We start from the raw sequence: 16937 nt of genomic DNA, 5'->3' as shown, positions 1-16937 counted from the left end.
CGCTCAGCCCCGGCACCTGCTAGTCGCAGAAAATTACGTAAAGATTGGTGGTGGGGAAGGGTTCCAAAAGCTGGCATCGCGGTACACAAAGTTTCCCTCCGCCCGCCTCCTTGGACTCTCCACCAATCACGGGGCTCCTCCTCAAGCACTGACCAATTGCGGGAGGGAGGTTTTATCTTGGTTACGAGTCTCGGAATTTCATTCACCTAGAGCTAGGCGCTGTACGCCGGAGTGGAAGGACGTGGGCGAAATGGGCGGGGATAATGACTCCACGCCAACAGTACGGCTGATGCACAGCTTAGATCATATTTTATCTTCTAACAAACCTAGGAGAAAATTGTCTCGGTTTCGCAAAGAAGAGGCTGATGAGGAGTGGCCCTGGAAGCCGACTTAGGTTCGGATTCAGCTTCCACCACTTCCTAGCGGTGAGAACATGCTCCCTCCCCGCTCCCAGCCTGACACTAAGCTGCTTTATCTACAAACCTGAGGCAAAGCATTTACTGGTAGTGTTGTGAAATTTTAGTAGGAGAAAATCTGTAAACCGTCTAGCACAGCGTCTGGCACATAGTAAGCACGCAAAGAACAATAAATATTACAGTTAAGAAGAGAACGGATTCCCCCCCCCATTTTTGCTCATTTCAGTAATTGCACCACCTAGTTGTTCACTACAAAACTTTAGGTGTCTTCCTTGATTCTCTCCTGTATCCCCTATCCAAATCTTTACCTTTAAACCATATATTGAATCTGTCCACTATTCTACATCTCCACTACCACTCTGGGCTAAGTCACAACATCTCCCACCTGGCAAGGGCTTCCTAACTGGTCTCCCTGCCTCCACTCGTAATATCTTAGTATCTTTTTTTCACCCCGTCCCTTCCCCCTGCCATGATTTTTTACAAACATGTCAGATCATATAATTTGTCTGCTTAAAAGCCTCGAATGGCTTTTCAATGCACTTGCAATAAGATCCCAAGTCTTTATATTTATACTAGCTTATAGAAACATTATTTCTCAATAAAGCTGGGGAAAAAGAACAAAAATCTTATATGATCTGTACCCTCACCTAGTATACTCCTTACCACGTTCCAATAAAAGTGGTTTCTTTTCTCTTTTCTGAATACACCAAGCTCATTCCTGCCTAGGGCATTTGTTCTAGCTGTTCTCTGCCTGAAACGCTCTTTCCTCAGATCCTAACATGGGTGACTCCTTTTTAAACTCAGATAACAGCTTAAATTCACCACCTCATAGCAGACTTCCCTGACCAACCAATCAAAATTAGCCCCTACTGAGTCTCTATTCTTACAGTGTGCTATTTTATTATTTCCATCCCTGCCCCCCACACTCACACACACTGGAATGCCACTTTCATGAAAGCATGAATCTGTACTGTTTTGTTCACAGCTCTCTAGAACAGCAACCTAGAACAGAGCTTGTGACAGAGACAAAGTCGCTTTGACTGTGATCTTCGTGTGCTGGCTTCTTATTCTTCAGGCCTCAGCTCAGATTCGGCACTCACCCCTTTCCCCAAATTTCATAACACTTACTAACAACTGAAATTATTCTATTTTATTTTCCTAATGTATTATCTATTCTCCCTATTAAAATATACACTCCAAGAAAGCAAGAACCTTATCTGTTTTGTTCACTGCTGTAATCCTAGTGCGTAGCACTGTGCCAGACAGAGTGCAGAGGTAAGAGGTAGACCAGGTTACTGCTTTCAGGAAGATGCCTACTAGGGGAGAGAGGCCACATAAAAGAGGAACTAAATTGCATTTTATGGTCTTATTTACCTTTGTATCTCCCATACCTAGAGAGGCCATAATCGAACTAAGAAAGCAGGAAATGACCTTTCCTTTAACATCAGGAAAAAGACAAGGATGTCCACTCTCACCACTATTATTCAACATTGTTTTGGAAGTCCTAGCCACGGCAATCAGAGAAAAAAAAGAAATAAAAGGAATACAAATTGGAAAAGAAGAAGTAAAACTGTCACTGTTTGCAGATGACATGATACTATACATACAGAATCCTAAAGATGCCACCAGAAAACTACTAGAGCTGATCAATGAATTTGGAAAAGTTGCAGGATACAACATTAATGCACAGAAATCTCTTGCATTCCTATACACTAATAATGAAAAATCTGAAAGAGAAATTAAGGAAACACTCCCATTTACCATTGCAACAAAAAGAATAAAATACCTAGGAATAAACCTACCTAGGGAGACAAAAGACCTGTATGCAGAAAACTATAAGACACTGATGAAAGAAATTAAAGATGATACCAACAGATGGAGAGATATACCATGTTCTTGGATTGGAAGAATCAATATTGTGAAAATGACTATACTACCTAAAGCAATCTATAGATTCAATGCAATCCTTATCAAACTATCAATGGCATTTTTTATGTAACTAGAACAAAAAATCTTAAAATTTGTATGGAGACACAAAAGACCCTGAATAGCCAAAGCAGTCTTGAGGGAAAAAAACGGAGCTGGAGGAATCAGACTCCCTGACTTCAGACTATATGACAAAGCTAAAGTAATCAAGACACTATGGTACTGGCACAAAAACAGAAACATAGATCAATGGAACAAGATAGAAAGACCAGAGATAAACCCACGCACCTATGGCCAACTAATCTATGACAAAGGAGGCAAGGATATACAATGGAGAAAAGACAGTCTCTTCAATAAGTGGTGCTGGGAAAACTGGACAGCTACATGTAAAAGAATGAAATTAGAACACTCCCTAACACCATACACAAAAATAAACTCAAAATGGATTAGAGACCTAAATGTAAGACCAGACACTATAAAACTCTTAGAGGAAAACATAGGAAGAACACTCTTTGACATAAATCACAGCAAGATCTTTTTTGATCCATCTCCTAGAGTAATGGAAATAAAAACAAAAATAAACAAATGGAACCTAATGAAACTTAAAAGCTTTTGCACAGCAAAGGAAACCATAAACAAGACGAAAAGACAACCCTCAGAATGGGAGAAAACATTTGCAAACGAATCAACAGACAAAGGATTAATCTCCAAAATATATAAACAGCTCATGCAGCTCAATATTAAAAAAACAAACAACCCAATCCAAAAATAGGCAGAAGACCTAAATAGACATCTCTCCAGGGAAGACATACAGATGGCTAAGAAGCACATGAAAAGCTGCTCAACATCACTAATTATTAGAGAAATGCAAATCAAAACTACAACGAGGTATCACCTCACACCAGTTAGCATGGGCATCATCAGAAAATGTACAAACAACAAATGCTGGAGAGGGTGTGGAGAAAAGGGAACCCTCTTGCCGTGTTGGTGGGAATGTAAATGTTCTCTATGGAGAACAGTATGGAGGTTCCTTAAAAAACTAAAAATAGAACTACCATACGATCCAGCAATCCCATTACTGGGCATATACCCAGAGAAAACCATAATTCAAAAAGACACATGCACCCCAATGTTCATTGCAGCACTATTTACAATAGCCAGGTCATGGAAGTAACCTAAATGCCCATCAACAGACAAATGGATAAAGAAGATGTGATACATATATACAGTGGAATATTACTCAGCCATAAAAAGGAACGAAATTGGGTCATTTGTTGAGACGTGGATAGATCTAGAGACTGTCATACAGAGTGAAGTCAGAAAGAGAAAAACAAATATCGTATATTAACGCATATATGTAGAATCTAGAAAAATGGTACAGGTGAACCAGTTTGCAGGGCAGAAATTGAGACACAGATGTAGAGAACAAACGTATGGACATCAAGGGGGTAAAGCCGCGGGGGGGGGTGGTGGTGGTGTGAATTGGAAGATTGGGATTGACATGTATACACTGATGTGTACAAAACTGATGACTAATAAGAACCTGCTGTATAAAAAATAAATTAAATTTTAAAAAAAGCAGGAAATGACCAAAAATCATAATATGGAGTTTTAGAGGAAGGAGTTATGTTCCTATGATGGGTGAAATCCAAAAAAGCTTCCTGAAGGCGGTAACATGTAGGAAAAGCTAACAGTTAAGGAGCTAACCCTGGTGGCTCTCGCTTCAGACATCCTGGGGTTTGTGTCTTAGCTCGGTCTCTGTGTTACTTTCACCTCTCTAAGCCCTCATCAGTAAAACAAACGTACTTAACTTAGAGGGCTCTTAGGAAGACTGAGATAAGATACGTAAAGGTGCTTTAATCGGTGCCCAGCCCACAGTAAGCATTCTATAAATGTAAACTGTCATTATCATTATTGTTACTGATCAAAGCGTGCTGACCTTACCAGCAGCTAGTGGCTGACCACAGCTCTGTGGAGCAATGGAAAACTTCCTAATACCCTGAGTAGAAAGGCGCGACACCACAAAGCGGCCGGATCTGGCTCCACGTTCCAGCATCAAGGACTCAGCCTCAGCCAACTGTTTCCCAAATCGCGGAAGAAGTACCGGGCCGCTCTAGCAACGTTTTCGTCCAGCTCTCGGTGGTGCGAGGCCTCGCGCTTGCGCAGTGGGTGGGCGGCGGGCGCTGGCCGGTCTGGCGGGCGAGGCGCGGCTGCGCGCTGGGAGATGCGGCCAGTTGGCCCCTACCTTCGCAGGTAACCGCGCGCGGGCCGGTGCCAGGGAAGGAGGGAGGAGCCCATCACGCCTCGGGCTCGGGCTGGGGAGGCCGCCTTCGCGCTCGCCAGGTCTTGGGTCCTCTACGGGCCCTGTCAGCTGGGGCTTCTCGGTTCCTGAAGTGAGATTGGGGCGCGCTCGGACGGCCCACTCAGAGCCGCATCCTGGACCGCGTCCTACCCCAGAGAGCGGACGAGGTGGCGGCGAAGCCTCGGTAGGACCGCCTTGGGCCTCACGCCGATCTCCCTGCTTGAATAAGCCGGATCCCAGCGCATCCCAGGGGAGCTCTTGAAGAGGGAAGGAGCCCCAGTTTATGTTTACGAATTTATCCCTCTCTAGCCCTCTCTAGTTTCGTGGTTAGAATAGAGGGTTCATCCCCAGGTTCTGGCTTTTGATTGCTAACTTCAGGGACAGGGATCAGTACCTCACAGAGCAGCCTATTTTCATTTTGGAGCGGACTAAGATGTTCCTCACAGAACTTTCATCGTCTGGTGTTACTCAGAGGGACGTTAAGCCATTCCCAATTTGGAAGACAGCTGCCATCTACCCTCTCACACCCTTCTTTTGGGTTTATGCTTCCATGACCTTACACCTGGTCCTTAGGTGGCCTTCCATTTAAGGCCAGTCATTCTGGTCATTCTCTTCTGGATTCACTCCTATTTTCCAGAGTCTCCCAAAACTGGGTTCCTAAAATACATTTGTAAGTAACACGGTTCTCAAGTCAGACAGACTTGAATTCTAATCCAGGGCTCTGCCAACTCAAGTATGTGACTTTGGGTAAGTCCCTTAACTTTTCTAAGCCTCAGTTTTCTCATCTGAAAATGGGGATAATCATATGTATCTCCAGGTGGTTGTGCGGATGAAAGGTGAAGAACATGAAATACTTAGAATGCTACCTGGCACATAGTAAGCACTCAATTGATGTCAATTACTTTTTGAACAGAGAATTCCCAAAAGCACAATTTTCTTAAAGTCAAATGCAAAACATAATAATAGCAATAAAACATTTTGATATAATCAAATTGATGGAACAATTTGATATAATCATTTTGGAAAGCAATGGTAATATATGTCAGGAGCTTCAGAAATCTCAGTTACTTCATTTCACAAATGCACATCTGAAAATTTTCTCTGGGAATTAATCATAATGCAGAAAATATGCAGAAAGATGGTAATTATAGCATTATTTATAAAAGTGAAAACATTTAAACATTTTTTAGTGGAAAATTTTAACATACACAAAAGTAGAATAGGTAAGTGAACCCCCATGTATTCATCATCTAGCTTCAACAATGATAAATAGTTTGCCTATCTTGTTTTTGTGAAAAAGTTTAAACCTACGAAATGTCTGAAAATAGAACAGTTGAATAAACTGGGGTATATTTATTTAGAGTGCTATTAAGCTTTTAAAATAAGACAGAATTGTATTATAAAATAATACAGACTATATAGTATTATCACAACTATGACAATTCAAAAACTAATATCTAACTTGTGTAGGAAAAAAAACAAGGAAGTACAGTAAAATATTAACTAGTTTCCCTTTGGTGGTGGGACTGTGGATGATTTCCTCCCCTTCTATTTTTAGATATTTAACAAATATTTCCTAAAAATCATGTATTGTTGTTATAACAATGAACAAACAAAATCTAAAAATATTGCATCTGAACTAAGGACAGTAGAATATGCCAGAGCAGGTTCACTGTTATAGAGACTAAAGATGCTTTGACTTTCCTTGATCTATTTTTGCAGCCTACGTTTACCTGAGCATTCTTTTTCTTTTTTTTCTTTTTTTTTTTTGCGGTACGCGGGCCTCTCACTGTTGTGGCCTCTCCCGTTGCGGAGCACAGGCTCCGGACGCACAGGCTCAGCGGCCATGGCTCATGGGCCCAGCCGCTCCGCGGCATGTGGGATCTTCCCGGACCGGGGCACGGACCCGTGTCCCCTGCATTGGCAGGCGGACTCTCAACCACTGCGCCACCAGGGGAGCCCTACCTGAGCATTTTTGTCTGCCACCCTGTGCTAGTGCTTCATATTGAGTTCATATGGTCAGCTAACACGTCCAGATCTTTAATCAGGCATCCTCTATGTGTAAGTGATTGGACTTTGAAATTTTATTCCCCTTATTTTGACTAGTGTTTCCCCTCAGGATAGAGCAAGATTTCTGGTGATAGGATGGCTCTTTCCCATTTCTTCTTTTCTTCGTCCTGAGCAGGCATCTATCTCATACCTCATGCATTTACACACTTCCTTGAACAACCACTTTGAACAACTCAAGTGAGATAGTTTTATTACAATATTTTTCTTGCTCAAATAGATTATAATGAGATCTGACCAAAAATCTATTCTGCTTTTGTTTGATGAACTAGATCCACTTTTTAAATTGACGTAGTACATTTAAAAACAGTTAAGGGAGGGGTCACCTTACAAGAAACTGTGTAAATGCGTTTTATTTCAAATTAGCTTGTGAAGAAACTTTGTTTCCTAGGTATGCAAAGAAGCCTTTTCACACAGATGTCCTTAGAGATAATATGGATGAGTCCGGAGTTCTCCTCTGGGTGAAAGCAGAACCCTTTATAGTGGGCGCCTTGCAGGTCCCCCCTCCATCCAAGTTCAGTCTTCACTATCTCAGGAAGATATCCACCTATGTGCGAACCCGGGCCACAGAGGGAGGTTACCCACGCCTGTCCTGGTCTACATGGAGGCACATTGCATGTGGAAAGCTGCAGTTGGCTAAGGATCTGGCCTGGCTTTACTTTGAAATATTTGATAGTCTTGCAGTGAAGACACCGAAGGAGCGCCTGGAATGGTCTGAGATTCTGTCCAACTGCATGTCTGAGGATGAAGTCGAAAAGCAAAGAAATCAGGTATGGATTTATGTGTACATGTATGTGTGTTTAATTACTTTGGGAAATAAACTATTTAAAATTTTTGTACTAGCTGTACAGTGTGCAGTTTAAGGTTTTAATGACCATGTGATGCCAAAGCACCATTTAAGTTTTAGCAGTTCCAGTTTGACAATACTTAGTGAGTTAGTCCTTACTTAGCAATCCTTATTCACTTATTTTTAAAGCAGTAATGTTATAGAAACCCTGTAATTGGAAGAGAGAAATATTTTCATTGACATTAAAACTACTGAGATACATGAGTGCTTATGAACTGCTGACATGTTACGGTCCGAGCACCTGACTCTTTTTAAGTGAGCGTCTGCTATATGCTGAGATTCAAAGATGATTAGAACAGCAGCTCTGACCTCATGGAGCTCATAGACTAGTAGGTGAAGCTGGGTGTAAAAAAGTGCTATTTAATAGACATTTCTCCAAAGGAGACATACAGATGGCTAACAGGAACATGAAAAGATGCTCAACATCACTAATTATTAGAGGAGTGCAAATCAAAACCACACTGAACTCTACTCAGTACTCTGTAATGACCTGTATGGGAAAAGAATCTAAAAAAGAGTGGGTATATGTATATGTATAACTGATTCACTCTGTTGTACAGCAGAAACTAACACAACAGTGTAAATCAACTATGCTCCAATAAAAAAGAAACCCACATTGAGGTATTACCTCACACTGTTCAGAATGGCTATCATCAAAAAGTCTACAAACAATAAATGCTGGAGAGGGTGTAGAGAAGAGGTTACCCTCCTACACTGCTGGTGGGAATGTAAATTGGTGCAGCCACTATGGAAAACAGTATGGAGGTTCCTCAAAAAACTAAAAATAAAGCTACCATATGATCCTGCAATCCTACTCCTGGGCATATATCCAAAGAAAATTCTAATTTGAAAAGATGCATGCACCCCAATGTTCACAGCAGCATGTTTACAATAACCAAGGCATGGAAGCAACCTGAGTGTCCATTAATAGATGAATGGATAAAGAAGATGTGATATATTTTGATGTGTGTGTGTGTGTGTGTGTGTGTGTGTGTGTGTGTGTGTGTATAATGGAATATTACTCAGCCATAAAAAAGAATGAAATAATGCCATTTGCAGCAACACGGATGGACCTAGAGGTTATCATACTAAGTGAAGTAAGACAGAGAAAGACAAATATTATATGATATCACTTATATGTGGATCTAAAAAATAGTACAAATGAACTTATTTACAAAACCGAAACAGACTCACAGACATAGAAAACAAACTTGTGGTTACCAAAGGGGAAGAGGGGGAGTGATAATTTAGGAGTATGGGGTTAACAGATGCAAACTACCATATATAAAATAGATAAGCAACAAGGATCTGCCGTATAGCACAGGGAACTATATTCAATATCTTGTAATACACTATAATGGAAAAGAATCAAAACAAAGAATATAAATATATAACATATGTATATATGTATAACCAAATCACTTTGCTGTACACCTGAAGCTAACACAATATTGTAAATCAACTATACTTTAGTTTAAAAAGTGCTATTTAATAGTATGGAATGTGCAATAAAAGTATGCATAAAGTACAGAAATAGAATAGAGAAGACAATGATTAATTCTGGTGACGAGGAAAGACTTCACAGAGAAAGTATATTATTCAGGATAGGCTATTACAGTAACAGGTGATCCCAGCATTTTAGTGGCTTGGTGCAATAACAGTTTATTTCTTATTCATGTGGCAGTCCAATATAGGGCATCTGGTTGGATGAGTCTCTAGGCTGCTGCCATCTAAGCAGTGACTGAGGGATCTAGGCATCTTCTGTCTTTTGGAGCCACTCTTATACTAGGTTAAAAACAAACAAAAATGAAATTTCAGTGGCTTACAGTAACTAAGGTTTATTTCTTGCTTATTTTACATTTAGGCTGCACCTTAGCTATGGCTCTTTTCCAGGCTGTGGCTCTATGTGTCTGCCCATTTGGAGACTCAGGCTGAAGAAACAGCTTCTATGTAGGTCATGTCTATTCTTGGGATAGAAGGGAAGAGCAACAGAGCAGGAGAAAAGTCTTGATACCTCTTAAAACTTTTGCTCAGATGTGACATAAACTACAACTACTTTTGTTCCATTGGCCAAAAGCTTTGTCACATGTCCATGCCTGAAATTAATAAGATGGGAGGTAAACTACCTCACAGGAGGCACGGAAATCCCATGGCCATGGGAAGGGCCGTGTAAGCCTCTTGGAGGATGAGGAAGTGAACAACTGCAAATAAAATACAGTTTGCCACAGCCATTCCCACTAGGGCCTGAGTCCTTCACTTCCATTTCTTTGGGAAAGTTTTTGGGAGGCTTAAAAGCAGTATATGTAAACCCACCCACATTCCATTGACTAACCCAGTTATGCCATATGCAACTTCAAAGGAGGCTGGGAAATGCCATCTAATTGTGTGATCAGGAAGGAAAGGCATTTAGTTAGCATCTAGCCAGTCTCTACCACATGGTATAATATCTAAACAAGGGTTTGGAGATTGAAAAAAAAGTTTTGCAAGCAACCAGGAGGAGAAGGGTATTATAGTTTTCATTAATTAAACATTTATTGAGTGCCTACTATGTGCTAGGTACAGTAGTGGGTGCTGTGTATACAGATATGAATAAAACCTTCAAGAAGCTCCAATTTTTTTGAGTGCTTACTATGTACTAGTTTCTATGCTAGTTACTAGGAATATAAAAATGAAAAAGAGAAAGATCTTACAGTCTCATGGAGAGGCAGGTATATGAAGGAATAATGATAATATAACAAATAATTGTTAAATGGAAGTATGTATAAAATCAGGGAATTACGTTGAGTGAAAAAAGTCAATCCCAAGAGGTGACATACTATATGATTCCATTTATGTAACATTCTTGAAATGACAAAATTATGGAGATAGAGAACAGATAAGTGGTTAGGGGCTAAAGAAGGGGTGAGGTAGGGTGGGAAGTGGAGCCACTAGTATAATAGTGGCTTCAAAAGACAGAAAATGCCTAGATCCCTGAGTCATTGCTTAGATGACAGCAGCCTAGAGACTCATCCAACCAGATGCCCTGTGTTGGATTGCCACGTGAATAAAAGGCTATACATAAAAGGGCAACATGAAGGAACCTTGCGTGGATGGAAGTGTTCTGTACCCTGACTGCATCCGTGTCAATACCCTGGCTGTGCTGTTGTATGATAGTTTTGCAAGATTGGAAACTGGATAAAAAGTACATGGGATCTCTCTGTTCTTGCAGCTGCATGTGAAACTGCAGTTACCTCAAAAAGTTTAATTAAGCAAGTAAAAATTTTTTTAAATATATAGATTCATGAGGTTCCACATTGACAGCTGATTGAATTGGTAGCTTTAGGTGATCCTGAGAATCATATTTTTAAGTTCTCTAGGCATACTGATTTTTAGCCATGTTGGGAATCAGGGTGAATATAGCTGTAGACCCAGATGTATTACTTCACTTTTTTGCCTCTCTTGTATGTGTATGGGAATGGGTATATGAGGATAATCATGAGCTTCAAATCCTGAGCTTCAAACCACACCCTTCTTCAAATAAGAAATGACGTAACATCTGTCAGACCAGTAGTATTTTTTTTTTAAGTCAAACACCCTTTTTAAGAATTTGATGAGAACCTGAGGCCTACTCCCCACAAAATGCATATACACCAAAAAATTGCGTACAGTTTCAGGTGTTGCACTGATATCCTGAACTTTCTTGATAAGTCTGTGATCAGGTTAAACTAACCTCTGTGTCTTGATTAAATTTCCTTCTTCCTTTCTTTCATCTATTTGTTTATTCAGATTACAAAGTTTTTTTTTAATTGTAATTGTAAACTTCTGAAATAATATACTTTAAAAAAGTATGTACTTCATCCTTTCCACTTCATCAGTTTTGGGAGAGAATGACTATGGCCATAGATGCTACATAGCTTTCTGAGAAAGTAAGTGACTCCAGTTTAATTAGTTTTAGAAACTCCTACATCTGGGTATCAGAGACATACATATCCAACGCTAGCAATGTTTCCACATTTGTCTTCTTAGGATCAGCACACTGTTGTGAATTTCTTTTACTATATCTACTTAGTTACTATATCTAATAGTGGTTGATGTTGTTTTAAGACATGTGTTCATCATTTATTTTCTTCTTGGACAGCTTTCAGTGGACACCCTACAGTTTCTGCTCTTCTTATATATACAACAGTTAAACAAGGTCTCCCTGAGGACATCTTTGATTGGAGAAGAGTGGCCTAGTCCCAGACACAGATCTCAGTCTCCTGACCTGACTGAAAAATCCAGTTGTCATAATAAGGTACTGTTTAAATTATGATCTCTTTCTCCGAAAGAGACAATTTGTGAGGGAGACAGTTTGCCTTCATTAAAAATTACTTTGAATTGCTTATATAAGCCAGAGATTTGTTGGCTTGATTTGTTTTGTTTTGTTTTTTCTTTCTTTTCCTAATTATAAAACGAAATCAATATGTGCAATCTTAATCAAGATAGAGAAGTGATTTCAGTTCCTGCAACGACACAAAAATCACTTAGATAATTTTCAGGCAAATCGTTCACTCTACTCTTACTAGCATTCCCATTTTTGCAAATGTTAATGAATTTGATTTCGCATGATTGTAGGCAACTCAGTTAACTTCTCTAGCTTGGCTTCTTTTCTCTAAATGGAGATGATAATGCCTGTTTCTGAATGGCTGTGAGAATTCAGTAATACATAGCATGAGACTTGTTGCATCGTAAGCACCAGTATATGGTGACTTTAGTTTGTGCTATAGCATGACCTCTCCCAGCAACTGATTGGACCAGGGATGGACACTTGACTAGAATAACCCATTCCTAGGTATGTATTTGAAATTGGTCTGATTTGAAATGAAGATCTGGCCCAATCAGTACCCCAGGGATTGAAGAAATTACCCAGTTGGTGATAGGTATTTGCTGGTAGCTCATGTGGCATTGGGACCAGAATAGCTACCACATCCGTGAGTGACCTGGAGTTATGAGGGATTAGCAACTCTGAGATAAAGAAGAGAATGGAACAGACATGCAGAGAGACCTGAGAGAGAACCAGGTTCAAGATGGCTTTCCAGTTCCAGTTCTGATGAGGTTTCCCTGTACTTCAGTTTGGGAGATGATTGTATGTCCCTACAGTAGAATCTCCCTTCACTTGAATTATCTTGTATTCCCCATTCCAGTGAAAGTTACCACCAGCCACCCTTGCTTTCTCTATCACCACCCATACCTAGTTAGTTGTCAAGTCTTACTGATTCTGCATTCAAAATAACTCTTTAGAATTTTGTCCTTTTTTTGGGAATTCCCTGGCAGTCCAGTGGTTAGAACTTGGTGCTCTCACCGCCGGGGGCCTGGGTTCGATCCCTGGTCAGGGAACTAAGATCCTGCAAGCCTCGAGGTGCAGCCAAAATAAAATTTATCCTTTTTCTTCCTCTGTATAGGCCCTAATGTCATTTTTTTTTTGCTTTGATTTCTATAATTAGATCCTACTTGGTCACCCTGCTTTCAATCTATAGCCCACCTACTACACTGGACTTTCTAAAATACAGATCCTTTGTATCCATCTCCTGTCAGAACTCCATCAGTGAATTCTCATTGTCATTGTTGTTTTCATCTTGTACTGTTTGGAGCCTTCTTAGGCCTACTTACCATGGGGGAGGGAGATGCAGCAAGAGGGAGGAAGAGCAGGTGAGGCTGTGGACAGCTCTGCTTTGAAATGTTCTTTGGCGTCCAAATGAGAGTTTATTAAAAAGAAAAATGGTATAGCTATTTACAAAATAGTTTATGTCTCTGGCACACAAAATAAAGTCCAGATATCTTAGTATTTCATACAGAGCCTTTTGTGACTGGTCCCTGCCTACCATTTTACCTTTACCTGCCACTTCCCAGCATGCTCCCTACACCCCACCCAGAACTTCCGTTTCTCTGAACACAGCAGGTGATTTTACTCCTATGGGCCTTTGGTTGCTGTTCCCTAGGCCTAGAATGCTTTTTTCCCTGCTCTGTTTGCATAACTACCAGCATCAATCAAGAATCTATTCAAACAGCGCTCCACTAAGATTTGTTTTCCCCAAATGAAGTTCTTTGTTCTTCTCATGCTCATAGAACATCTTACAGATCTCTGCTATAGGTCTCATCCCACTGTGTTATAGTTATTTGTTTATATTGTCATTTCACTACATAGTTGCTGAATTCCTTGAGGACAGGAACTATGTCTTATTTAGTTTGCATAATTCATCACTTAACACTGCTCATATCACATATCTGTCAAATGAATAAGCCAAGTTATTGGTACGTCTGCCAACTCAAAGCTTATTCCCAAGGTTATAACTTCTCCTTTCTTTTTTAATTTATTTATTTTATTTATATTTATTTTTGGCTGCGTTGGGTCTCGTCGCTGCACGTGGGCTTTCCCTAGTTGCAGCGAGCGGGGCTACTTTTCATTGCTGTGCGCAGGCTTCTCATTGTGGTGGCTTCTCTTGTTGCGGAGCACAGGCTCTAGGCACACGGGCTTCAGTAGTTGCAGCACGCAGGCTCAGTAATTGTGGCTCATGGGCTCTAGAGTGCAGGCTCAGTAGTTGCTCCGTGGCATGTGGGATCTTCCCGGACCAGGGCTCGAACCCGTGTCCCCTGCATTGGCAGGTGGATTCTTAACCACTGCTCCACCAGGGAAGCCCCCAAGGTTATAACTTCTCTTAAATCTGGTTACTGTAAGATCAGTTGCCTTGTTTCATTAGATTTTGAAATTCTTTCTGTAATTTGAGAAGGTAAATTTAAAAAAAAACCTAGTGCTTCATGAAATGAATGTCTGAGACGGTTATTTTTATGTTTGATCTGAAACTTTTAGAATATTTAATACTAGCTGTGTGACCTTGGGCAAGTTTCTGAACCTTTTTGTATCTCCATTTCTTCATCTGTAGAATGGGCATGGTAATAGCATCTATCCTAAGACTGTTGCTAATTATAAATATGTTAAAGTTTGTATAACAGTGCTTGGCACACACTGAGGGTTAGCTACTAGTATTACTTTTGAATTATCTAAGGTAGAGAGAGAATCTGTTTATACCTATTACGTGCACAGAAAATCTTTATAAGGTTTATATAGCCACTTTAAATGCTTTTGGGAGGATGAGGCAAAGTATAAATACAAAATAATTAAAATATAAAAGTCTCAGGTCTTACTGTTCTGTTGAAACAATGAGTTTCAATCTCATTGATCTGTTAAAAGTGCTTTCTTTTGATATTTTTTAGAACTGGAATGATTACAGTCACCAAGCTTTTGTCTGTGATCATCTGTCAGATCTCCTTGAACTGCTTGTAGATCCAGAACAACTCACTGCATCATTTCATTCAACCCATAGTAGTCTAGTCTCTCGAGAAGCTGTTGTAGCACTCAGCTTTCTTATTGAAGGTACAGTGAGTGGAGCCAGGAAGATATATCCACTTTATGAACTTGCACTGTGGCAACCACTACATGCAGAAAGTGGCTTCTCAAAGACCTCTAAGGCCTTTTCTTTCTACAAGCTGGAAGCCTGGTTGAGAGCCTCTTTAACTGGGAATCCATTTGGTGTATCTGCTTGCCTCAAGTCTGGGAAGAAATTGGCTTGGGCTCACCAAGGTATTTATTAATATTTTAATCTATATTAAATTGAATGACAGGTTAAGGAACCTAGTGTTTTCTGGTGTATTAATGATCACATGTCTTTTGTGGAAGACCTAAAAAATATTGCTACTATAAAACAGAAAAAGGGAACGTCTCTTTTGTATATGACTTTTTCTCAAGGCTGCAACAGTTTGAGAGAGTTGATTCATTAGTCCAGGTTGTTTTGGTTGCAGTTAGTAGAAACTCCAACTTCGGTTGGTCCTTTTCTTTGCTCTGCTCTTCTCTTTTCGGACTCTTTTCCCCCTCTCACTCTCATATGCTCATTTACTTGAAGCTTTCCTATTTTCTAGGCACCCTACCAGAAATTGGCCATTCCATAGTTACAACCTCATAGAATTGGTGTAAAGATGAGATTATTTTTTAGCTACACAGACACAAGCAGACTAGCTATTTCTAAATTGGAAATTTAAATTCGTAGTAGAGAGAATTACGCTTTGGTTGCAAATGTATCTATTCCTGATAGTCCAGGGATGGCTAGAGGGATAGGTTCAGGTACTGTATGACTTCTTCAGGCCCAGATATAAGTTTTAAGAGAAGAGGGGCCCAGATAGAAGTTTAAAGAGAAGTAGGTATCTGTACTAAGGCCAAGCAAAATTAATGGGAAAAAACTAGAATATACTTCCACAATCTCTGAGTTTCAAAGGTAAAGAAAAAATAGTTTCCGTGCAAATGTAAAAAAAAAAAATCAGTTTCATATCAAATGTTTATAATTCTGAAAACCAGAAAATGGTTGAGCAACATCTACAGTGACCCAAGTATTATACATGCAACCAAGCTATTGCTCTAGCGTGAGCTCCGATTCCCAGATATGTAAGGCTCCTACAAATATACAGGAGATACTACATAATTCTTAATGTTGGTAAAAGAATATAAGTAAGTTTTTAAACGTTGTTAAGGTAGGCACTGGAGGAAAAAGGACATCTGACCCTTTAGGATTGTACCAAAACATATTAGATAGTAGGATTACAAATAATTTTTATCTTGTTTTACTACTAGTATTTAAAATTTTTCTACAGTAACCATATATTGCTTTTCTAATAAAAGGAAACAATAAGAATTGTTTTAAAAGAAGAACAGCATACTATGTGACCTCTCCACATTTGGCCAATTTTCTTTACAAGGGCATCCTGATGGTTTTCTGGGAAGTACAGTCTGAGAAGGCAATGATGTAATGGTGGGACTGTGTTAGGAGGGCAGCCTGCACAGATTTCTTGAGGGGTGAGTTTATGTTTAAGGCACCACGTTCGAGAGGAAGATGTGCTCTCACTTAGTAATGATCCTAGGAGTAAAGACGTGAACCCAAATACAATTCATGGAATGATGTGGTGAGTAACTTAGGAGGGGTTCAGAATTAGTATTATGGCAATTTAAAGAGATTATTTAAGAGTTGGGATGATAAATTAAGGCTGGTTGGAGAAGATACTATTTGAGTTGGGCCAGCTCTGCCACTTACTAGCCATGTGGCCTTAGGCACATTACTTAAGTTAAAGGGTAGGCATGAAAAAATCTTAGATCTATAGGCAATGTTGAATGGATTATAGGTTTAACCTTTTTTTAAAAAACAAAAAAATTTGAAATATTGCAAATATACAGAAAAGCACAGAGAATAATATGGCATACCCAACACCCAAATCTAACATTTTTTTAAACCTCACACGGGTCTAATTTTAGACATGTAGACATGTGTAACCTTGTATGGTTGATTGTTTTTCTTTGAAACAATCTCATTTATTTATA

General features: G+C 39.7%; 1 protein-coding gene across 4 annotated transcripts in view; it reads left to right on the top strand.

The window, feature by feature from the left end:
• Window positions 1-4478: 4478 nt before the first annotated feature.
• The window catches only part of TBCCD1 (TBCC domain containing 1), a 21702-nt gene continuing 9243 nt past the window's right edge, over window positions 4479-16937 (top strand). The window contains exons 1-4 of one of the 4 annotated variants that reach the window (XM_033403222.2): window positions 4479-4595; window positions 7103-7481; window positions 11676-11831; window positions 14789-15155. In XM_033403222.2, the coding sequence (XP_033259113.1) occupies window positions 4567-4595; window positions 7103-7481; window positions 11676-11831; window positions 14789-15155 (931 nt within the window). In that variant the 5' untranslated portion in view covers window positions 4479-4566. The other 3 variants (XM_033403225.2, XM_033403224.2, XM_033403223.2) reach the window with 3 other exon arrangements.

This window comes from Orcinus orca, chromosome 5 (genome assembly GCF_937001465.1).
Source record: "Orcinus orca chromosome 5, mOrcOrc1.1, whole genome shotgun sequence".
In the NCBI taxonomy this organism is placed as follows: Eukaryota; Metazoa; Chordata; class Mammalia; order Artiodactyla; family Delphinidae; genus Orcinus; species Orcinus orca.
Note: the sequence above shows the minus strand (reverse complement) of the source record. Positions and strands in the feature narration are given on the sequence as shown.